Here is a 24504-nt window from a genome sequence, read left to right as displayed (position 1 = left end):
GCATTCTGGGTATAACTGATCCTTTTTCTTAATTCAGTTTATTACGTAGCTTATATTTGCTCTGTTTGTCTTTTTATTTATAATAATTTAGAATTATTAAAAAAGATATTAGTTAAAGTTAACTGTGTCAGTGCCCTGGTGTAATTTTGGACAATAAAGTTTGATGTTAAACTGTAAAATATGATTTAATTCTACATCTTTGTCACAAGTTTTTGATAACCATGTTTGAGGGGTCACTGCAAAATATATTTTTCTGTATATATTCTATATTTTATTCTGTGTAAAGAATGTTGGCTGATTTATTGATACTGGAACATTTTACTGCCTAATATCTGTATCAGCCCCAAAAATCCAGCAAGGGTCAGGCCCTAGTAGCAATCTCTATTCCTTGATTTGCACCTGTAACAATACACTACATGACTGTACCTGCAGCCTTTTTAACAAAGCACAGTAAGTGTACTCCAAAACTCTAACTCAAAATAATAAACTACATGTAAATGCATAGCTTTAGCTTAGCCACATAAAACAGCTTCAAGCAAGATTAAACTGTGTAAATTACATTACACAAATTAAAATGCTGTTTGCACAACAGTATAACTTATTGCAATGATCCAATATTGCTGCCATTCAACATATTCAAACATGTTCATTTAAAGCCTGCTTTTGCATTTTAATGCTCACCACAGGCTACAGTACATCTTATCATTAGAAGAGGTGTTATGGTACCAGCATGTTACCAATGAACCAGTGTAACTGAGAAAAATATAAATTATACCTTTCCCCCACAAAGGCCAATAAGTGATTTCCGTGCTGACTGAACCTGCACTTTCTAGTTCGTGAATTTCAGGAGTTTCAGCCTCTGAACAACTTCTTTGAGCTCTCGTGGATGAAACCATGCGCAGTGCCCAAAAGCGCAACAGCAACAAATAAAACGTTCCTGGATAAAAACGCCCTGCTCATCTCCATACCAGAAACGCGTGGCGCGCTGTGGATGTAACAAAACCGACGCGAATGTGTTATCCAGTGTCCGAATCATAATCCAACCTTGTTTCTGCGCTGTTAATAAAGGTTTTACGGTCTTATCATCACGATCCAGTGGAAAGACATCCATCCACACATGAGCGACTCCACAATAGCCACATGCACCGAGCACCATGAGGGGAGGACCGGACGGATATGTTCCTCTCCGGCTGGCCTGTCGAGCCCTGAAGCAGGTCTAACCAGTGTGTGTACGCATCCACTTACGCATCCCAGGCAGGGCGAGGGAAACCTAACCATCCCGAATAAACTGCGCGATCTTCCGCGTTCATACACAATCCCAAGTCGGTGCACTACTGGAGAGTGGAGGCGCACGGCGATTGTTGCCGCCCGGGTCCGTGTCTATTGGTTCCCTTTCAGCTGGGGCAGCGTCAGCACACACACATACACACACACACACAGTCTCCATTTGCAACTCCATCGCCCCCCATGGGCGTGCGAGGCCGCGGGCTGTGACGCAAATGGCACTGGGTGATTTGCAAATGACATATCTTCCTCAATCAGTGTCGTCGCCGCAGGGACTGGTCCAATTCACCAGATATTACACACAGAAATATCCATCCGATGGTGGGTGACGAGTAAATAAAGGCGGATGAGCAGTTCGCTCTACGGGGATGCGGTTGCATAACTCAGGAAACTTAATAAAAATGTGCACGGAGCGAGTCTCCACGACTGATGTTTTGTCGTTGTTTCGAGTTGATCGTGATGGCCTGTACCACAACACTCTGTACACGAATCAGTCCTCCACTTTTGGCCACAGGAGGAACCAAGCAGAGCGTATACACAGGGAACCGAGTGGCCTCGCTATGGTGGATGTGTGGTGGCCAGTGCTAGGACGCATGCACGTAGCTGACGGGGGAAGACAGGACAGCCGGAGTGGGACTTAGGACCGCATTCACAGGCCATAAAGGGCCCGCATGAATACTATTGTGCTCTTTTATCCAAGAGTCCCCAACTATTTACAAAAGGTTGGCCAACACACACAAAAAATATCGCGGCGAAATGGTGGCGGCGGTTACAGCAGCTGCCACTGTGCTCTGCGCAAAGCAGCAGCACAATCATTGCGCAGCGCCGGACTTCCCCAGTTTTGTGCAAACTATGTGATTCGTCCAAAAGACTTTTATTTTTATCTCATTCAGACTGTCCGTGTCTGGCAAGCAGCGAACCAGAGCGCAGGGCAGTCGCCGTTCTCATGGCACGATTTGCATCGCCCCCATTATCCCCGAAAATCTCTTTTTACACGCTTATATTGTCAGCCGAAAAACGCCACTATTTTGAGCAACAAAGGGGCAGCTTGACTTGATCAAAGGAAAAGCCAAGTACAAAATGCACCTTTCAAGCCGTAAAAGAGAGGCCCCTCGTAACGATTGCAGCATGGCAGGGGAGTGCGGCGTAAAAACGAGCTAACCCGAATAAAATACACACAAAGACAAGGTGCAGTGCTCCCATAAATACGTCCATCACCACCGTGGTAATAATACTAAAGCATCCTCGGTTGTTTGGATTAGCTTGGAGCGGGCGATGATGGCATTATTATGAATGTAAAACGCTGCGTTTTGCGGCTCCGTGCCACCTTTTCCAAGAAGCAGCTTGGCGCACAGGACCGGTGACCCTTCCATCTTTGCGCGTCCTTCTACCGAGCGAAATCACCAACTATCTCATCATTTGACCGATCAATATTGTATAAAACACATTGTAGTAAGTGATTTCGTGTTTGAGGAGGTAAACACTACGTGCAAAGGCTGCTACAACTCTCTGAAACTATTCCTCTCCCCACCGCGGCCAGGCAGAAACAAGAGGGCGATGACGCCATTTTCTGCAAAAACAACCATGCTCGGGAAGCCAAAGCGAAGGAGGTTTAACCCGCTCCGCAGCCATCCAGCCCCGCTGAAACGCGTTAAAAACAACTCCTTACCTTGTATTTGTTGGATGGTTGTGGTTATAGCGTGTTTGAGGAGGTAAAACTGCGCGGCCGTGGCTACTTCTCGTCCGGAGATTGTTTATTTCGCCTCCCAGCGTCCCCGGCTCACTCTGAACAAGTTGGTCTGCGAGCCGCTGTCTTTGTGCACCCAGAGGAGCCTCTCAGCATTAACCAGTCTCTGCGCAAAGGTGCACCCTTTACGTCCAATTTCAGCTGGAATTACCGGCACTTCAGGGTGACATTGCGAAAAAATGGATGATTTGGCCTCTTACAATTTAGAAAAGTTTTATAGTTTTCAATCTTTTTAACCAAAAACCACGGATGTAGCGCTAATTTATCTCCCAAAACGCACAACCATTTGAGGACACACAGCTCTCCACTAGAGTCCACGGCGCAAACGCAAAATACAATAGGGGTGGATACACCCTCCCAAAACTTCAGACTTCAAATATTTCAAAATACTTTAAATCACATTTAAATACAACCCTCCATCGTCCACCTGAGTAACAATTAGAAAACTCGACTGAAAGTTATATTCAGAAATTGTGGCCATTATTAAATACCATTATACATGCAATATATTATGTAAGATATAAAATCACATTCTTCAAGAAGAGAATTCACACCAGCAGAGACACATTCACCTGATCATAGACATACATTTGATAAAATCCTCTATGAGGAACCACACCTGAGAAGTTTTTTTTCCCAGTGTATAAATATTATATTTAACTTGTTCAGCATCACTGCCTGCACTGTGCAAATGACTATGTGGGAATGTTTGTTAATGAACCATCCTTAATTTGGATGGAGACCCACTTAAGTCCCCCTAGGACCCCTTAGCCTCACAAAACTTTGGCAGCTACTCATGATAAATTCATCTGCCACAACGCTGATTTCAGTGGTTTTAGTCTAACTTACATTCCAAATCCCATAAGTGGTAATGCAGAGTACAGAAGGCCAATAAACGTACCACTGAGTCAATCAATAATTGTCAAAATGCCATTCATTATTATTGACTGATTTGTTTTACGGTATATGTTAACAATGATCACACATCTCCTCTACAAAAATGCAGTAGCATACAATTTAAATGCAGTAGTGGAATGTATATAAGTACATTTACTCAAGTATTGGACTTAAGTACAGTTTTGAGGTGCTTGTACTTTACTTGTGTATTTAAATTTTCTGCTACTTTAGACTTTACTACAGCCCTGAGGCAAATGTACTTTTTACTCCACTACATGTGTCTGACATTATTCATCAGTTACTTTGGAGATTCAGATTATTAATATAAAATACAAATCAACTAGTACTATATAATTATAGATTAAGCCATCCAGCAGTATATAAGGAAATAAAATAAAATCCAGGAAGAGGGGGCAGGTATGCCAATTTTGTATGATGGGATAAATTAGACTGTTATGAACAGAGGATGCTGATCTTGCCTGATGGCCTTTCAGGCGCCGCAAAGTGCAGTAGGATCAGATACTAAGCTACAGGTAAGACAACTACTACCTGAAGAGGAACAAAAGTTATGCAGAAATGAGGACAATTCTGATCACATAAATATGTATTTCAGTCTAAAAGACCTTTATTTTGCTATTCATTGCATCCAGAAGTTTATGTTTCTGATCATGAATCATCCCCACATTTGAGTGACAGCATGATGGAAGAGGTTCCAGCTATGTTAACTGTTGAATAAACTCTTTCAAATGTTACCAAAGCATCTACAACTAAAACCAAAATGCAATTATTAGATGCAGTAAAGTATCTTATTTACCTGCCACTCCTTGCACCAAGTCAATTTAACTAATAAGTTAATAAGTCAGCTAATTTGAAAATAAGGGATTTCAAATAAAGGAAAGGCAATTTAATGTTTAATAAATTATCTGATAAATAACATTATCATCAATTTGTGTATTAACTGGCCCCTGGCCTCCTTTCATTTTTGAAAAAGTGGCGCCCTAACAGAACAAGTTGAGTAACTATGATATTAAGTGATTAAAATAAGCCCCACCTTTACTAGCTGCAACATTAAAGTGATGGACATATTAATTAATCAATACTATAATCAAATAATATAATGTTCTGACATGGGCCATTCTGTATAATGAGTACTTTTACTTTTGGTACTTTAAGTATATACTAATGCTAGTACTTTTGTACTTTTACTTATGACTCTGAATGTATTTGAGAGTATTCTTTACACTGTATTATTATTTCTTTTATTTAAATAAAAGATATGAATACTATTTCCACCACAGTTTAAAAGTTTTTTCTATTGTTTAGCAGGGAAAGGTAGTCCCCTCCTCATTAATGTCCAATGACATTTTAATTTGTACATGGATATGCTGTCCCTCATGACAAAACTGATTGCACTCTATCATATTTTGAAGAATTATCTGCTGTAACCTCTGATTAAAATACACTGACTTTATTTACCTTTGTTTATTTTATGTTTAGACTTTTTTATAACTTGCTTCTTTTTTCATATTTTGACTGATATGTGTACATCTGCTGCCTTTTCAATGGTAAGTAAAGAGAAGATGCTAAAAAGTAGTCTTGACAAAAAGAAAGAAAAAAAAAGTCAAATTTACTGGCTAGCCTTTCTGCTAGTTAGAGCTAGTAGTTAGCTAACAGTCAACAGTTTAGCAGTAGCAGCTGTTTTCTAGCCCCAAGTAATTTAGGTTATGTCAATTAACTGTTAAGGCTCACTCACTTTCCTCTCTTGTCCCTCCGTTTAATTTGGTTATAAACAGCCCAGAAAACCAAAACACGAACATGTGTGGGACAAATATCCGACTTTGAGTCGTTTCTTAGTTAGTTAACTATCACAAACAGCTAGCTAGCTTAATCGCGATGCAACAGCTAACGTTACGAACATGTTAGAGCTAACAGTTAACGGTTACAGTATGGTGGCGTTCACTTTTACACCGAGAGGTGGCTCTGCAGTTCAGTTTATGTTTGGAGATTTACTAACAATAATTAGTCAAACTAATAATTAACGTCACTGTTGACAAAAACTTTATTTACAAAAAAACACGTTAACCTTACCTTGTTTGCAGACTGCTGATCAGAAAGCTGATGGTTCGGGTCATCGGTTCATATCTGAGAGATGAAATAAATCTGCATAATTCATCTCAAACACCTGTGACCGCATAACAACATGCCTGAATATTAATTCACCGTCTAAAGTGCTCCAAAGCATCCAAGACATTAAGATTAGGTTAGCTAACTAATGTGTTAGTTAAGTAAGTATCTTACCTTTTCTGTTACTGATAAAATGGCGATAATTACAGGCAGCAAACATTTAATTATGGTGTATGTGAGTTTATGCAGCTGAAGTAAAGCTGAGGTGATGAAGAGGAGGATGAAGGGGTTACATTACGGGAAACAGAGTATAGCCGAGGTTATATGCAGTGTGGGGTAGTAACGAATTACATGTAATCTGGATTACTCAGATTACATTTAGTAGAATGTGAAATTAGATTTTAGTTGCACTGTCAAAGACTTGATTATATTTTTTGATAAAAAAAAAATAAATCATTAAAATATGTCAATTTTAAAATTATGAAACTTTTTTGACAGCAGCAACAAAAACTTCGCGCAAAAGAAACAGCATCCCACATGATGTAGAACAGTGGTTTTCAAAGGGAGGTTCTGGGACCAGCAGGGGTCCTGAATGGTTTGTAGAGGGTCCCCTAGGAAGAAAAATAATATTTTAATTTTTATCACATTTTTGGAAGTTGGAACAACAAGGAAAGGAATAGCTTAGCTGTTTTGATTGACTGTAATTGATAGCAATTCTAGTTTTATTATTGATTGACTATAAGACTTTTTATCTTCAAACCTAAAAATAAAAATAAAAAATACTCAGAGGGGGTCTGTGGTCTAATGTCTAATGTGCATGTTTGGGAACATAATTATGTTTATGTAGGTAGATTTCAAGTGACTTGATAGAAAGTTTTATAAGACAGGGAAAACTGTTGGGCTGCAACTAATAATTACTTTCATTATTGATTAATATGTGGATTATTTTCTTGACTAATTGATTATTTTAGATTAGTTTGATTAGTTTGTTTGGCCTATAAAATGTCAGAAAATTGTGAAAAATGTTGATCTCCTTCCCAGAGCCCAAGGTAAAGTCCTCCACTGTCTTGTTTTGACCACAACCCAAGGATATTCAGTTTACTGTCACAGAGAAGTAAAGAAACCAGAAAATATTCACATTTAAGAAGCTGCAAGCAGAGATTTTTTTTTTCTTAACAAAAAGAAAGACTCAGAACAAATAACAGATTATCAAACTACTTGACAATTAATTGAAAACTTTATTAGTGCAATACTATATAAGTGCAACGCTGTTACCAAAGTTTTATAGGGATGATTTTGTTAATATTTTCTCATCGATTAATGTTCAAATTATTACTAAAAGCGAAAAAAGTGCTTATTGGGATATTGAATATTGATACAACAGTCTAAGTAGTTTTGTGGAAATGATTTGACACAGCGATAGTACTCTAAAAAGAGAAAGCATGCATCTACTTCTGCTTTTTAAGACATAAGACACTTTATGTGTCATTGCAGGTATACAACTGAATTTTGTTTGGTAACTCTCAGAGACCAGGAAAAGTATAGGACAATCTAAAAGTATTTAAACAGAATAAAAGGATAAAAACAAGAAGAATAAACAAGTTAAAATAAACAATCTGAAAGTATATTAGTCCTACAATATAATGTACTACTATAGCATACAACTATAGTTAAACAGTCTTGATGCCCTGAAGACAAAGGACTCAAACACAAACCGTATGACTGGCTGTCTGCAGGAAATAACAGAGATTTTCTTACTGGCATTTTCATATCTTATAGTACTTTTACAGTGAATGTTACAGCCTACTTTTCAGGCATGTTATGCTATTTGTTTTGCTCTCTCAATATGTGCTTATTGTCATTCAGAACAGCAGGGTGCTGCTGGCAAGACCAATTACCTGCCTAGTAACTAATTTTAATGAGAAAACTAGCAGTTAAGTGGCTTAAGAGAGATCAAATTTGAGTATATGACTTCATAAAAGTGTTTCACTGAAAGGGACAGTTCATCCCCAAATCCAAAATATAGATTTTTTTCCTCTTACCTGTAGTGCTATTTATCTATCTAGACTTTCTTTGGTGTGAGTTGCAGATTTTTGTAGACATCTGCCTTCTCGTTAATATAATGGGACAAGACGGCATTCGGCCTGTGGCGTTCAGAGCACCAAAAAAAAATAAGTTTAAAAACTCAACAGTAGCGTCTCTTTTCAGAATTCATGACCTGTTTGCTCAAGATAATCCGCAGACACACTTGTTCTAATTTTTCTTTGGTGAAATCTACTGGAATTACTTTTTTTTTTCTACGGTAGAATCCAACAGAACTCCTTTGTTTCTGCAGTATAATCTACTGGAACAACAAAGCAGAAAGACAGTAGTAGTAGTGCCTGCACGAATCTGCTCACTACAAGGTCTGTGGATTGTCTTGAGTAAGCAGGTCATGATTTCTGGAAAGAGACGTTGCTGATGAGTTTTTCAAATTCATGTTTGTTTTTTTTTCGGTGCTCTGAGCACCACATGCCGAGTGCCATCTAGCCCAATTATATTGGAGAGAAGGCAGACATCTCAACAAATCATATCTCCAAAACTCGGCAACTCACACAAAAAGAGTCTAGATGGATTAATAGCACTACAGGCCAGAGGGAAAATATGTACTTTTGATTTGGGGATGAGGTGTCCTTTTAAACTGCTATCATATTTTACCCATAAAATTATGACATTAAGCATTAAATTTGAACACACTGTGAAGAAACTGATGTTTTATGCCTGTTGTAAAAGACCCCTCTTATTCAAGCGACATTGTGAGCTATTCATAAAAATATTTCATTTAACTGCTATGTTAGGCAGCATTTGATAGCTATATCATATTTTGTGTAAAATACTGCAAAAACGCTCTACCTATCCTAAATACGAAAACCAAATGCAAAAAAAAAGTGTGTTCGTTGGAGGAATTTGAGAAGTTCTATAAGAGTTATAATCCCTGCCAGCTCTTTCCTTTAGGCTCATGAGAGCTCTCAACAAAAGGTGCCCACCACTATCGCCTATACACAATTAACTAAAGCACCAGCATTATTCCATTATCATAAGAATGCTGTTTGCAATGGGGGGAGAAACTCCTCGGCATTCATGGACGTCGCCGAATGGAGCCGAGAGCTTTTATCTTCTCAATTACATGCAGGCCGCATTTATCACACCACCTAGTGACATGTTTGGACACTTTTTGTGCATGGAGAAATAATTAATTTACGCTGCTAATTTAAACAGGCTGTTTATAAATATAGCACGGGCTACAAGTGGGCCTTGTTTGGAGGGGACTGGTGAAGATGCTGAGCGTTACGGGGCGCAGCTAGATTCCAGTGGGATCCACTTAGAAAAAGACAAACAAGAGGAACAGATGATTCAATCCTTTGTTTTCCCCTATTAGGCTTTCAAACAGGAGCAAATATTATGATTGACAAATTTGCACAGGTTATGAAAATCCCCAAACATTCAGCAGAAAGTTTTTTTCCCCCACCATTTGGAGAAAACTGAAGTCTGTTTCTATTTGCGTGAGTATCTGACATCCTTGGAAGTCGCCTGGTAGCTTCTATGATTATAAATTCAGCAGTCGACCTGCGCGGTAATTGTTCATCCCAGCAGGAGTATCAGATCAGAATAAATGAAGACTAAATCAGAGCAGTTCCCCACTTTGAGGTTAGCATCATTTTGCTCATTTCTTTCTGAGTGCTTTTGATGTGATGTGCGGCTAGTGAGATTTGGGGTCGTGTTAGAGGTAACTGACCACAAGGTGTCAATGTTGTCGGGAGTGTGTTTTTCTGTCTGTCATTTCAGTCCATTAATGTAAAAAGGCACTGAGGAAAAGCAGCGGGTAGAAAATGCCTGCTGGAAGTCATGCTCAAATAAATCTAATTGGATGTAGTGATTTGTCCAGAGAGCAGTGATAGATGGCAGCAGAGCAATCTCTACATGTAACTACAGCCACTGCTTCAGTGCTGTTTAATATGTTTGCCAATGTGGGTTTTGACACACGCATAATCTCTTTCAAAATGTCAAAACATATTAGTAAAAGGCTGATATACATACAGTATGTGTCAGACTGAATCTCTCCTCTTAAAAGAAAATGATGTTTGGAAAAGGTGTATACTGTAAAAATAAACTAAGTTTGTTTAAACTTAAAAAAGTTGTACTGGGTTGCACCAAAAAAGATTAATTTAATCTATGATTAGTTGTAATTAGAGTTTAGCAAAACTGGGTTTAACATAAATCCAAATTTAAAATTAAGTAGAGCTCTGTTGCACAGTTAGTTTAATGATTTAAACTTAAATTACACAGTGTTTAATCAACATGGAGATACATGCTTACACACATTAAAATAAATTTAATAAATCTGACAATGCATGCTGGGAAGTCTGCTAATATGCTGATCATGCTTCTTTAGAAACTTAATTTAATGAGTTGATTTAACTCTGTATAGTGAATTAATTTTCAAATCAAAAGACTTCAAGTTAGAAGAACTCACATTTACATTTATATTCTGAAAATAAATACTGGATATTTAATTTGAATTAACTTGAATAAATAAAACTTGTATACTTACTTTAAGTTACTGAAAAAATATTAGTTGATTCAACTAAATTCCTGTACAATTTTTTATAGTGTAGGCATATCAGTGACATAGCTGTGCAGAACAGTGATCATGAAACAACAATGTAGCAGCATCTTTTGTGGAAAAACTCTCCTAAACGCCAGCCTAAGATGCAAACGTTGGAGCAATCTGTGGGACTGTAAGCACCAAGGCACCACTGAATGACCCTGCAGTGTTGTGAGTTTAAGTTTTCATGTTTTCATGTGTAATTTAACTTCCCTTCGCTCCCTGCCAAATGAAATTCTGCTTCTTTCTGACCTTTGTCACATGCCATCTCTCCTCAGATAAGAGAATTACCATAAAATGGGTCTGTAAGCTCAACTAAAGAATCTTATGGACAATTTGACTGTTACTGTAATATCAGTCAAATGGCTTATAGTTTGCAGCTTGGTATAAACATTTTTCATTCAATCTTGACCCTAATCATTCACAAACCGGAGGAAAACATCAACATTTGGTTTAAGAAGAAACTATGATGAATAGATCTAAGTATTGGGCCTAATTCAAGGTTTACAGAGATCAGGGTAACCTTTTAGACTAAAGCATAGAAGACAGACTGGTGGCTCTCAGAAAAGTTATCCAGATAACATTCAAAACCTCAGATGGATCAGGAATATTGTGTGTCAACATAGGTTGAAAATGATAAAATTCACCCTGAGGGGAAATAAGGATAAGTTCAAGAAAGACTGGATGTCTTTTACGATTTACTCATATGATCTAACTGATGTAACAAACTTGGTTACCTCTTGACTCGAGCATAGACGATCCAGCTTGTATTAACGGTGAGATGTGAGTAGTTTGATGTGTATATTTAGTGAACGATGTTGAAGCTGTTTGTTTTCCTTACTGATTTATCAGTCTTGTACCCACTGTTTTTGTTTTCGGTTTGTTTATCTCCACCGGGTGTAAGCTGGGAGGGGATCATGTAATCGCTTGTGTGTGTGCATGAGTGAGCGTGTGTGTATGATGCCTGGACCTGCATCTCGTTCGGAGCTAATCTCGAATAGTACTAAGCCTATATTTTTGTGCATCTTCATGACTGTTAGCTGAAGGACCTCTTTGATTCATAATTCTTGTGAAACCTTAAAGAAACATTTTTATGACTTTTTTTATGGCTGGAGGTAATATATTTTCACCTTTTATTGAATTCATTCAAAGTTATAGGTCAATAAAGTAAGTTCCATATTAAATTCCTTCACTACATACATTATATGAGTCTGGACAGACATGTGACTTAGTAACGATTTGCTGTTGCGGCCTTGGTCTGCGGGGATAGGTGCTAATATTTTAAGTGCTGGCGGTGGCCAAAGTACATTTTTAGTGGCTTAAATGTAAACTTTTGTAACAACAATAAAGAAACGTTGATTTCAGGAAACTCAACTTGCGTAACTGTGGCACTTATTTTGTCCACTTTTTCCATGAAACGTGATGTGGTGTTTCCTGACGGCATTCCTTCTGATAAAAAACAAGACTTCTTGGTTAGTTGAAGAGATGGGCAGCACCCAGCGCAGCAGGCTGCAATTACATCCTTAGATGTGTCATACTGTAAACTCCTGCTTCCATTTACCATTACATTTTTGTTTCGTTTTTCATGCAGGGTCTTTTCATGCAGGCTTCGAAAAGTTAAATTTAAGATCTACTTCACTCCCTTACCAGCAAAAAGAATGAAGAGTATGAAGGAAAATTTGAGACCCATAATTACAATATTCAACTGAACATGAATACACACAACTATATGTATGCAAGAGTAATAGATTAATTCATTTTTTTAATGTAACATTAAAAAATTAACATTACGTTCATAATTCAAACAATAAGACCTATGGAAAACACATTTAAGACATTTTACTGCCTAAAATTCTGATTATTGGATTTTATACTATAAGACTTTTTAGGGACCTGTGGAATCCCTGTCTGTTCACGTTGTGTGTTTGTGGTTCTTCTGTAAGGATCACATTAGCAGTTTGAGTAGGGTTAGTAAACAGACTTCAGGAGCCCTGATATATTATATATTTGTAGAATTTTGAACTGAAAGATGCAGAGGAATTGAGATGTTTGTGGATCTGTAACATTACGTTGGTGAAGGCTCAGAGTATGAGGATAAACTCAGGGGCCACAGAGTAACATTTTGTGGCCACTGTTAATGTCAAACTCCAGACCACCAGCTTAATGAGCAATTAATTTTTGACATTTTGTCTCCACTATATTTGTGGTTTTGTACACTGTTTTTTTTATTTACCATCATTCTCCTTGTGGGGACAGTGATTGCTGGACGAAAGTTAAATTGTTCTTCTTTTTAATTTTATTTGAAATATTTTAGCACCTAAACTGTATTTTCACATTTCTTCTGGTCAGCTACAACCTCTCTATAGTTGTCGTGTTTCTTGTTTTTTTCTAACTCAGTCTCTTGTCACCACTCTCTGAGGGTCTACAGTCACATCTGACTCAGACTTGAGCACAAATTAGCAGCAGTGGCATGAAGCCCTCACAAAGGCTGAACGGAAGACAGTTCTTTGTGATTGTTGGAAAAATGTTGGCAAAAAAAAAAAAAAAAAAATCTCAGATGTGTTTGGGTTTTTGGAATCCCCAGACATAAAATCACAACAGTAGGCCCGTTATTTTTATTTTGCTGCACATTTTGATGGCTTCATGTGTAATACCTGATCTCTCTCCAGGGATGATAATGCCAACAGTGGTAAATACTGTGCTCCCTTTCTCAGTCAACTAAATGAGCATTAAACGCAGTAGACAGCAAATGAAGCCAGCTAATGAGGCCTGAGCTACAATCAAAACTAGCCTCTGTTTTAAGCTTGATCTTAAAAGTAACCGATTTCTCACTTTGGTCAGTTAGTCATAAATGATCTGCGGGCTAGACACAAACACAAACTGCCGTCTTGAGGGTTTTGATCTAGAAAAGATGCAGGAAAACTGTAAAACAAAATTAACCGGCTAACAAATTGATTGTGTGCACTGCCAGAAGAAAGGATTTCTTTGAGTTGACCACACTGCTTTGGACATTAAAAGAAGATGAAGAGAAGGAATGTGTTGCTAAAGTTGTTAGAATCCTAAGAAAAAATGTATTACTTTCACTTTCCTGACCTCTTTTCATAAAAATTCACAGGTATGACAAGTAAAAAAAGAAAAAGGAGAGGGAGCGACTGTCTGATTACTGTTGACAGTGTCCTTTCTCAGACTGAGCGGGCATGTGTCAGTGTCTCAGCAGACTTTCCACTGTAAACAATGACAACATAAAATCAGTGGAGTAAAGAGAGAATGGCAGTGAAATGGCGTCACAGAACAATCTGGCTTAATGTTTCATCATGGGCTCCTATTTTATCCTTCTTACAGCACATCGGACGAACATTATCAGAGACAACTGTTCTGTGCTGAAGTTGCATCACGAAAGACTCATCAATTTGTCTTCCTTGGAGGTCAAAGGTTAGGGACAGCTACAGCACCAATAAGGTCTAAAATGTTGAATGTATGCAAAGACGGGGAGCTGCGCCCATGTTCTGTGATTAAAAGAGGGTATTTCTGACTAATAAGCAGTGTTTAATGGTTGATAAAAGGGTGGAATAAAGAATTAGCTTAGCTCCGACTAGAAGCACCAAGAGAGACTCCCTAAAGATCACTTGTTATGCACTTAATTATGCACCCCACAAAATTAGTTTTCATTTCATTTCCTTGCCAACATAGGTGATTTTCTGCCCGTGGAGCTATAGTATCAAGAGAACAAATACTGCTTTTGTGTTATCAGCATTTAGAGCTGGACCTTAAAGGGAAAATTCACCACTTTTCATATGGATGTCCAGTTATAACTGTAAATGTAGTCAATTGAAGCAATGAATTCCTCAGAGCGTGAGTACATTGACAGAGAAAGTTGTGCAGAAAAGTTCAGAATTTTCCCTTTAACCAGGCAAGTCGTCCTGCTGTGGGGAAGAAGCTTCAGAATCACAATCCAAGTTCCTCTTTCTTTCCTTTCTTACCGAAAGACGAATTAATAACAACATATGATGTTTTAATTCAATACCGTATGTGTTGTCCAACACAACTTGACACTGATTAGCAGAAATGGAACACTGTGAGTGGTGCCGCAAGTCATCTCAATTTATGTGATTACCATTTTATTACCAAGGAAGTCTGTCAGCAGGATTACGGGAAAACTACTGGCCCAATTTTCAAGAAACTTGCTGGAAGGGTAAAGCAAGGAAAAACCTATTAAATTTGTGAGTGGATACGAATCATGGGGCAGATACATTTATTATTCTTCACTTCTAGTGACAATGTGAGATATTTCTACTGGCCTTGGTGGATGTCTCTGTTCTCCAAGTGGCCTTCTAATTGTAATTTACTGTGGATTAGACGAGATATGTATCTAACTGGTTTGTTATAGATAGGTGCCACTTAATGATTTAGTAGGTTAACTAGCTAACATGACTGCACAAGGATTTATGGGTAGCCTTTTGTCAGTGTTGAGTAAACTAAATACTTTTGGCTGGTTCTTGTTAAAAATAAACTAATTTATCTTTGCTATGTTGGATATACATTAATGTGTACTTTCAGACAAAAAAACAAGAATTGGGGGGACCCTCTGTAGTAACTCCAGGTGATCCCATAGGGGTGCCAAGACCCTCTGTTGAAAACCCATGTATTAGCAGACTATGACAGAAACAGAATACAATTCTCTAGTAAAAGTGTTAAAATAAGAATCATGTTTTTGTTGCTTTGTTTTTCTGTTTTACCTAGAATGAGCCATTTATATCTACAGAGGTTGTGGGTCCTCTTCCATGGAGGCAGCCATGTTGAACTGCCATGTCTCTACAGTAGCCCAGAACAGACAAACTAAAAACTGGCTCTAGATGCAGCCTGCAATATTTTTTACTTCCACCACAGGTATTCCTAAATGCTTGGGAGGGGAGAACAAGACAAGCGGTATTCACTTGGTTGCAATCTATGACTTAACCAATAAATAACAATGAATCCTACATACTGGTCTTTTAAGGTACAAATTTTGACCCAATTATTACCAGAGCTATTACAAATGATCCCTTAGGGGCCATGAATATCTGTATTAAATGGTATGGCAATTTATCCAATAGTTTCACCTGCTGCTGGCACTGAGAGAAAAGGTCGGGGGATCACCAAAGTCAGAACGATTGATTCTCTTCATCCAGTAGTGGTGGACTGACTGACCAACATCACAATCACTGGAGCCAGGACACTAGAAGACAATCCTGAAAACAAAAGTCAGCAAAAACAACTATTTTCAGATTTCGGCTTGGAAGTAGCACATTTGAGCATTTTTAAATGATAAAAATGACAATTACAGATGCATCTGGTAAAATGTAAGCACAAAATATATAATTGAAGCTCCTTTGTGAAACATTGACAGCCACAGAATAGTTTTATGCTCTTCTCCAGCAACACAGAAATATCATCTGACAGATAGTTGCAATAATGACAAGTCAAAGTTACAAAACAAACATTCGTCATCAGTGGGACAAAAGCTGCATCTCTGATTTACAAATAACACAACATCCACTTTCAATCATTTAATAAAAGCTTGGATATAAGACCATTTTCTTTTTACAGCAAGTGTTCAGTTGTTTTGATGGGAAATCCATTCTCTGATCCAACTGCAGCGAGACTGAACAAACCCCGACTCTTTACAAGGCATTTTTCAGACATTCAACGTTCCCCACAGTTTGGATCAGAAACACACAACAACAGTGCGCTGGTTTGGGGGCCAACTCACCACGAATAAACTCTTCATCTGCTTTCACTATAGTTGCCAGAAACACTTTTACAAATATATAGATATAGATTTGTTTTTATATCTCAAATATTTATATAAATAGAAGTTGATTAAAGATCTGGGCATTATGACAAAGTGCAAAAAAAAGGAAGGGGGAGGGTTTAAAAAATGTTAATACCTCCATAAAATTCAACAGCAAATAATACAATATACAACTGCTCTGAAATCAATATCCATGAGCTTTTGTCTTAATTTTAGCTGCAACAGACTGTAAATTCCCATTTCTATTACTATAAACAGTAAGTCAGGGTGGCATTTCCCAAAAAACATCTTAGCGTGAAGATCGTCATTGGAAAGAAATGTTGTCACGTGAATGTAAATTCCCACCTAAACCATGATTTTCAGCCATTAAACCAACATGAAGCATCTACATACTAGTACATCTGTTTGTATGTTGCATTAAACAGAGAAAACTGGAAAAAGAAAAAGATTTGTTTATACTGAAATTGCTGGCATATTACCCAGTTAACTGATAATAAACCACGTGTATCTAACCATGTATCTACAGTAGAATAATGACCACCTAGCCAGTATCACTAAACTGTTAAAAAGAGCTGATAGACGATCTCACGCGCTGATGAATAAAGTGTCATCATGGGAAGCACTTGGGAAAAGCGTAACACAGATACAACTGATTATGTACAATTCATTCATCATTAGTGCTTAGACGCTTTTGAAAAGAATAAAAAAAAAGAAAACAAACGAATCCTAGACGCTATTTCCGCAGAAGCGCTTAGCAAGTACCAGGTGGGGAGCGTCGCTCACGCTTCCATCAAGCAAATCAAAATGCTTTCAGTTACTTTAGCTTCATCAGCAACATCGGATGAATAGATGTATCTTACAGATATTCTGAAGGCTTTTATCATTTGTTTTTTTATGCAATTTTAGATCCATGATATCACTTTTAAGCAAGGAAACAAACTCTAATTCCTTGAATTTAACATTTTTCTTGCATAAACACAATATGACATTAAATTTAACCATCAGTCTACTATGAGCAACAAGAACCCAGAAATGCATTCAGAAACTGGAGGATGCTAACTTGCACATTTAGCGTAATTAGCATTTTCATCTGTATGGGCAGAATCTCAGCTACTATTTGGCCTATTTAGACAATTTTGTAGTGGTTTTGGGGGTTACTGAGGATGCTGAATCCATTTTTGACATTTTCAAAATGAATATTTAACCTGAAACAGAAACATTTAAATTCCCAGTGGGAAAATTTTGATACAGGTTTAGTCAGAATTGATGTTTTAGATATTTGCAAATATAAAAAAAAATGGATTCAGCATTCTCCATAACCCCCCAAAACACTACAACATTGCTCAATTCTGCCAAGTAGTTGCTAAAATATTGCTGAAAATGCTAATTATGCTAAATATGCAAGTTAGCATCCACCATTTTTTTAAATGCTGGTGACCCATTTCCCTTTCTGTCTTCACAGTTGGCTGGCAAACACACATGTATGTGTCACACAGTGAGCTGCTATAGAAAATATATGCACAAGAAATAATCATGAATTTTCCCTTTTAATTAAGTTTTGTCTCTCAATTTAGCGCTTGTTTTGTACATCTGATGCTGTGTGTGGTCATTTTTTATATATTTAAAAATACTTTAAAATGCTCACAGGAAAGGCTATGTGGTATTTTCAGTGCAGTAAACAACTTAACCACAAGAGAAGAAATGGCACAAAGCTTGGCCGTAAGTGAAAGCATTTTGACCTGGCTTTGATTTTAAACAAACACAACAACCAAAGCATAATCGCACTGAGACTAGACCAATAAGTCCTGGAAGATAAAAAGTTTAAAAATATAGCTATAGTCTTGAACATTGGAAGAAGTATGAAAAAGGGTGGAACCACAGGCAAACAGGAATGTGGGGCCCTTTATACGAAAATACTACCCAGGGCCTGGTTTCACAAAAATCAGTCTTTGTCCATGAGCGAAAGCCAAACTACAGCGTTATTAGAAACATGAAGGAGTAATGGCATACTAGAAACATATCAACTGACAAATTTGGACCATCAACTCTTAAAGGGAGAGTTTAGATTTTCTGAAGTTGGATTGTATGGTGTACTTATCCATTGTCAGTGTATAGGCTACAATAGATGGCAGACTGCATGTGCCCAGTTTAGAGAATTAGCAGGAGCACCGGTGTAGGAAGTCAGCAGCAAAACGTATTCTAAACATGTTAAGAAATCAATATCAGCTTAAGTGTGCGCTATATTTGGAATATTTTTTTACCACTTCACCTTCCCTTCAAACTGCTATTTCAGATGGAAATAACCATTATACAAGTTAAATATCGCTCTTTCCAAATCAACCAAACTCCGCTGACTAAAACTAATTTTATTTCACAGAACACAGGAGTTGCTGACCTACTGCTGCCGTAATTTGTTTGTTTCTTTATTGTGTAACATTGGTGTTTTAAAGGCTTTTGTTCAGACTCACCAAAGTCCCACAATAACACAAACAAATTAACTGATTGAAGCAGTGGGAGACCGGCAACTCCTAGGTTCTGCAAAGAAAAATGACTATTTTTTGAGTCTGGTGGCTTTGCAGAAACTGATATTTAACTTGTATAACAGAAGTTTCTCAACAGAAAAGGCTGTCTGACAGCAACATTACTTCAACTGATATATATATATTTGGGGGGGGGGGCTGAAATATGTTTTTGCTGCTGACTCTGTCCAGAGCAGTACACTGGTTAGCTTGCTACACCAGTACTCCTGCTGCTTCTCCAGAGTGGAGTGTGCTGACTGCCATAATACACAGACTATGGATAAGTACCTCACACAACCCCACTTCAAAAAGTCTGAACTATCCCTTTAAGTATGACACGCTCTAAAGAGGACAAAGTCCCGACAAAGTGGTGAATAGGTTCACTGAAGTACTTAGGTCATGTGAGGACACATGAGCCATCTCCATGGCAACTGAGTAAACTCCATCTGCTGATGAGGGCTATGGCTGTCCCGATTTCAACTATACACTAATTCTATGCAGGTTTTGAGTACGTACTGTGTTCACACTGGAAAACTGACAAAATTAGAGTAGACTTAGTAAAAGTCAGCAGGGAATACCAAAGAAGAAGACCTTTAAGTGTGCTGTTGATTGAAGTGGAGGAGCTGTTCATTACTGCAAAAAGGACATAATTACTAGGCACTACTAAATCTTTGGAAATAAAAAAAAAACTTTCTCTTTGTGCAGTTTACTGTATTTGCCAGTACCTTTCAAAAGCTGCAGTTTGAACAACATCAGTTGGCGCATATATACCTACGTTAATTTCTTGTAAACTAACTGCAAGTAATGATGAGTAAACAGGCCATACTGTACTACAATTAAAGGGATAGTTCAGATTATTTGACACAGGGTTGTAAGAAGTACTGATCAATAGTGCGTTACCTACAGTAGATGCCAGTTGACATGCCGCCAGTGTGAAGAGGCAGAGAGGGACACCAGCACAGAAGCTATGTAATGTGCTACTGTGGACAGGTTGAGCAGCAAAAGGTATTTTATCCACATAAAAACGGTCTACCTAAAAATGGAATATTTTCACCACTTTACCTTTCCATCAGACAGCCCTTTCTTACGGGAAACTGTCATTATATAAGACGACTATTGCACTCTCCAACCAAAATGGTATCCCATCAGGAAAAAGCTGTCTGACTGGACACGTGGTGAATATATTCTAAAATACAGCGTTAACTTAAACTGATACTGATTTTTTTTTCGCGCTAATATACATTTTGTTGCTGACCTGTCAGTACATTACTTAGCTTCTATGCTGGAACTCCTTCCTGCTCCTCCAAACTGGGGTTGGGTCAACTAGCATCTACTGTAGCTAACAGCACGACTATTGATAAGTGCTTCATACAGACTTGCATCAAATAATCTGAACTGCTCCTTTAATGACTTTTATGGAATTGGGACATAGTCAGTGAGATGTGGTTGAAACCTATGTGAGTATACCTTGAGTTAAGATATTTTCAGACAACATAATTAGCTAGAATTAATTATGAGAATTGAATAAAATAGCTTTTTGAATTGATCACGGGCTGTTGCTGAACTGGAAATGACATCAACAACAGCGACAGTCAGAGGTCATATTTGGCTGTGTTTGAGTATTGATTAGTATTATTTGATAAAAAAAAAAATGCTAATGAACAATTTCTTGAAGATTTTGAGAAACCAGGCCAAATCTTATCAATATTATTAAACACACCGCAAGGTCAGAGGGCAAAAATACTCCCTCACTTTAGCTCATATTAAGCAAAAGGGGAAAATTATTAATAAATACAAAAATAATAACAGATATGTACACATTTTCAACAATATGAACTCATAATACTTTCAACATTTCTTCAAAATGCCATAGAAATGATTTTTTTTTGCTCAAAAAGTCTCTGTAGCTCAAACCTTGATGGTCAGTTAGAAAATCATTTAAGAATGATAAATTATTATACAAAAAAAAAAAAAAAAAAAAGATCCAACACCGTAGTAGTAATTCCTTTTTGGATGCAAGTCCTGACACACAGACAGGAGTTTGTGTTTCTTGCAACATTTAAAACCAGAACGACGAAAAAAAAAAAAAAAATCTTCAGATAAAATTTCTTCCTATATTGAAAAGACAATGCATTGACGCGGCGTCGTTGGTAACACAGACGTTTGTTTTTTTTTTCTTTTCTTCCCTTGTGTGACTGTGAACAGGTCCTCGTGTGGCACTGCTGGAGAGACTGCTCTGGGGAGGGGAAGTGAGGGGAAGCGAGGACAGTAAGTGCACTTTGAACACGGGCATGCTGGGATGGATGGGGGGAGAGGGAGAGAAAGGAAAGAAGAGAATCGTAAAAATGTCGACAAAGTTGTCTGATCTAAATAAAGATGGAGAGAAATAAGGGAAAAGGAAACAGGTTGAAAGAGGAGATTTGGTAACAGCGGCTGTTGAAGAAGAGGAAAAGCTGAAATCAAGAGAAAACGGGGGTAGAAGCAAATAATGTAATATCTATCATTAATGTAATATTTTTTTAAATTCTTAACGTAATTATTTTTATTATTGTTATTGTTACTGTTATTCTTACTATTATTATCATTATTATTGTTATCATTGGGGGGAAAAGTCAGCTCCAGGATTACTAGACTTAAAAAAGGTCGTATCTAGCTTCTCAATCACTGATTTCATGCAACGAGATTATTTTGATATTCTTTATCTGATTTTTCAATATCCCCAAGTAAAACGGGAGGTGGTGGTGGGTGCCAGACATTTCTGAGTTTAGTTAGAAATAAAATAAAGAAAGAATAATAAAAAGTACAGAATGAGGACGTGGAAATATATTTCATAACTAATTATTTGCGATGCTTTGTGGGCACAACAATTGCACTGACACTGAATATTAGGTTAGAGAACACAACATTTCCCTGATTTAACATGACTTGTTCTTCTATCCGAATACAGATTATTTTGTTGGTTGATTTAGGTTTTATTCATTGGCTATGAAGTGCTGCACTTCCATGACACTTAGCCTCATTGTTGCCTATAAATACCTGCTACAAACCTGATTTACTTTTGATGTTTACAAGTTGCTCAGAGTTAGGAGTAAGATTCAGGTGTCAGGAAGTGTTAAGGAAGTCTGACACTGACACAATGATAAATAAAATAAATAGATACATAAAATAAATACGGCTGAAACACAGTGATGTAAGTATATCTTTACATCATTAGCTCCAATTATTATTTTTGTATTATTTTGTTTAATCCAGCTAATAATTATTACCCTATTGGTTCAGAAATTGTTTTATATAAGCAACTATTATATTCTAAAAACAAAAAAAGTGGAGAAACTCAACATTTCAAGGCAATTTACTGCTAAATATTTTTGAGTTTTAAGCTCAACTCAGACTCTTAAGTTTTGAAAAAGTTTTTATAACTAATAATGATTTGTTGAGATAATTTACTTATCGTATTTAGATCAACTTGCACCTTTTTTTTTTCAATTTTTAAGCACCCAAATAATGACAAATCAGGTCCACAGCTCACTGAACTTTTTTTTTTTAAATACAGTATTTTTCTTAAACTCAAAGATTCAAGTTCATCTAAGTAAGTAAATTATCTCTAAAGCAACAATTTTTAAAATTTATTTCAAAACTCAGAATTCGATTTAAAACTTATAAATCTAGTGAAGGCATCTGCCTTGAATTTATGAGTTCTTTCAACTTTTTCTTTTTACAGTGAGCATTAAGAATGGAAAAATTATGTTATTGGCAGTTGATACATTAATGGTATTTATCACATTATGGGCTGCTACAAGGGGAATTGGGGTGAGGGTGAGGGTGGGGGGTGGGGAGGGGCAGTTGAGGTGGTATAGCTGAAGGCTGAATCCTACAGTAGTCGTGTCAGTAGGTCCTTCAACCATCGAACTCCCAAAACCAATCACAGACATCTTTCCTTGTCAGCTGACTGGACGCAGCAACCAGGAACAAGGTCAGAACAACCAGAACATGAACTCTGATAGCTGACAAAAATCGTCTCCCTAAAAGTTGTACAGTGGCGGTTTTATTAACAATGCCTTGAAAACTGTGTGAGGCATATTCCCTTTTCAGAGGATGAGTTTTTGGATTCCACTGTCTTGTTCTGAAAAGATCGCGACCACAGTGATGCACGGCAGCTTTCCATCAAAACGCTCCATAAATTAGAGGTGGAGAGTAGAGGTGACTGCCAGCCAACTAAATCTGCGGGCTCCAGAGCCCCGGTGTCACAGCGGGTGAACTGAGCTGTCATTGGGTAAATAGGGGTGACATCGTCCAAATGAAGCAGTCTGATTGGTGCCGTCAGTGGAAGAGTGGTGAGGTCAAAGGTCACAAACGGTGGTGGCCTGCACAGCTGCCCAACATTCAGTCCGTGAAACTGGTTTCCATCAGTGATGCAACTTCGCCTGCGGACAGAGGAAGACAGAGGCTTAGTGACTCCTATTTATTGTTTGTTCAGTGATTGGTTTTTATTGTATGGAAAGCATCATCGCACATTTTTGATAAATATACATAAAACTAAAACTAACAAATCTAACTGGGTTTTAAGCTGTCTTTTGCCACCAAAAGCATGAATAAATGTAAGGCTGCTGGTGGTTTGTAAAATACACAACAAAAAATGTGAGCTTATCAGTTTTTAGGATTAGTCTACATGGTTTGCATTCAAAATAATTTGAACAAATCACAATGTGTGTTCTCATTCATTCAGGCTTGATTTTTTGATAAAGTAACAGCTCTAATGCATGCAAATTTGATTTGTTCACAGCAATGTTGTATTATTTCAGGTTGAGATAAACTTTCAGGTTCCAGATAGTCCAGTAACAGACTTGATGATGAAATTTGAAAAATGATGGCTTTCTAAGAGAGCTGACACTAATGCAGAGAGTGAGTTTGTACAGTTTTTTTTGTAACTCTGGGATGGATGGGACAGATATAATGTTGTAATCAGACTGCTGACAGTTTAACAAGGCAAAGACTCTCCAGCCATGCTGTGATTTGAGTGAAGTGTGAATGTCAGCATACAGCACTGACATGCTCACAATGACAATATCAACACTTTGGAAAGAAGGGAGAAGAAAGAAGCATGTTCACTGAAGAGGTAAATTGAAAGCTATTGTAATTATGTGCATTGCTTAGTAATAACAGAGTAGCTTTATTGCTTTGCACAAACAAGTAAATACAGGAGTGTTTGGTGTCAGGCTGGAGGGAGGAGTGAAGTAAGAAGACAACATTAGGAAAACAAAGTGTGAATTTATTCAATAATTTAGTCTATAATGGAGACATCATTTTCCTGAGAAAAAATGGTTCCCAGGAATCAATCCAGGCATGGACAGTATCATTATTCTATAGCCAGTACGCTATGTAATCATTGTCTGTTTCCATTTTAAGAAAGATCTTAGTTTAGCGTGTTAGCATGTTAACATTTTCACAATTATCACTAAACACAGAGTACAGTGAAGTACTGCTGTGATAGTGCTGT

General features: G+C 37.5%; 2 protein-coding genes across 4 annotated transcripts in view; both read right to left on the bottom strand.

Moving 5' to 3' along the window:
• znf800b (zinc finger protein 800b) overlaps window positions 1–3177 on the bottom strand; it is a 35817-nt gene extending 32640 nt beyond the window's left edge. For 2 of the 3 annotated variants that reach the window (XM_084710946.1, XM_084710948.1), the window contains exon 1: window positions 2954–3177. The gene's annotated coding sequence lies outside the window, so the exon portion shown is untranslated. Of the gene's footprint in view, window positions 1–1245; window positions 1361–2953 lie in introns of those variants that run through there. The other variant, XM_084710947.1, reaches the window with a different exon arrangement.
• Window positions 3178–22791: 19614 nt separating this feature from the next.
• atxn7l1 (ataxin 7-like 1) overlaps window positions 22792–24504 on the bottom strand; it is a 36443-nt gene continuing 34730 nt past the window's right edge. Inside the window, exon 12 of the mRNA XM_084711339.1 lies at window positions 22792–23431. Coding sequence (XP_084567465.1) covers window positions 23414–23431 — 18 coding nt within the window. The 3' untranslated portion in view covers window positions 22792–23413. The remainder of the gene's footprint in view (window positions 23432–24504) is intronic.

The sequence above is a fragment of the Lutjanus erythropterus genome, chromosome 22, assembly GCF_056507025.1.
Source record: "Lutjanus erythropterus isolate fLutEry1 chromosome 22, fLutEry1.hap2, whole genome shotgun sequence".
Classification (NCBI taxonomy): domain Eukaryota; kingdom Metazoa; phylum Chordata; class Actinopteri; order Lutjaniformes; family Lutjanidae; genus Lutjanus; species Lutjanus erythropterus.
This window is presented reverse-complemented; position numbering and strand designations above follow the sequence as displayed.